General features: G+C 71.3%; 1 protein-coding gene across 4 annotated transcripts in view; it reads right to left on the reverse strand.

The window, feature by feature from the left end:
* The window catches only part of GAB1 (GRB2 associated binding protein 1), a 112,781-nt gene extending 112,543 nt beyond the window's left edge, over window positions 1-238 (reverse strand). For all 4 annotated transcript variants that reach the window (XM_006906295.3, XM_015585114.2, XM_025042960.1 and 1 more), the window contains exon 1: window positions 92-238. In XM_006906295.3, coding sequence (XP_006906357.2) covers window positions 92-163 — 72 coding nt within the window. In that variant the 5' untranslated portion in view covers window positions 164-238. The remainder of the gene's footprint in view (window positions 1-91) is intronic.
* Between the last annotated feature and the right edge of the window lie 6 nt (window positions 239-244).

Consider the following 244-nt stretch of genomic DNA (forward strand, 5'->3'; position numbering starts at 1 on the left):
GGAAAGAGAGGGGGGCGAGGCGGCGCCGCGAGCCTCCGGGGAGAGGTGCGGGCGCCGAGGCCCGCGGAGCACCGGCCGAAACTCTACTTACATAACGCTTCAACTTTTTCTCCGGGGGGGACTTTCGGAGCCATCCCGAGCAGACCACTTCGCCGCCGCTCATGGTGCGCGCCTCTCGGGCTCCGGCCCGGGCAGCAGACGGACGGACGGGTGGGCGCGCTCCCAACACAGCCGACGCCTGCGG

The sequence above is a fragment of the Pteropus alecto genome, unplaced genomic scaffold (genome assembly GCF_000325575.1).
Source record: "Pteropus alecto unplaced genomic scaffold, ASM32557v1 scaffold50, whole genome shotgun sequence".
Taxonomy (NCBI): Eukaryota; Metazoa; Chordata; class Mammalia; order Chiroptera; family Pteropodidae; genus Pteropus; species Pteropus alecto.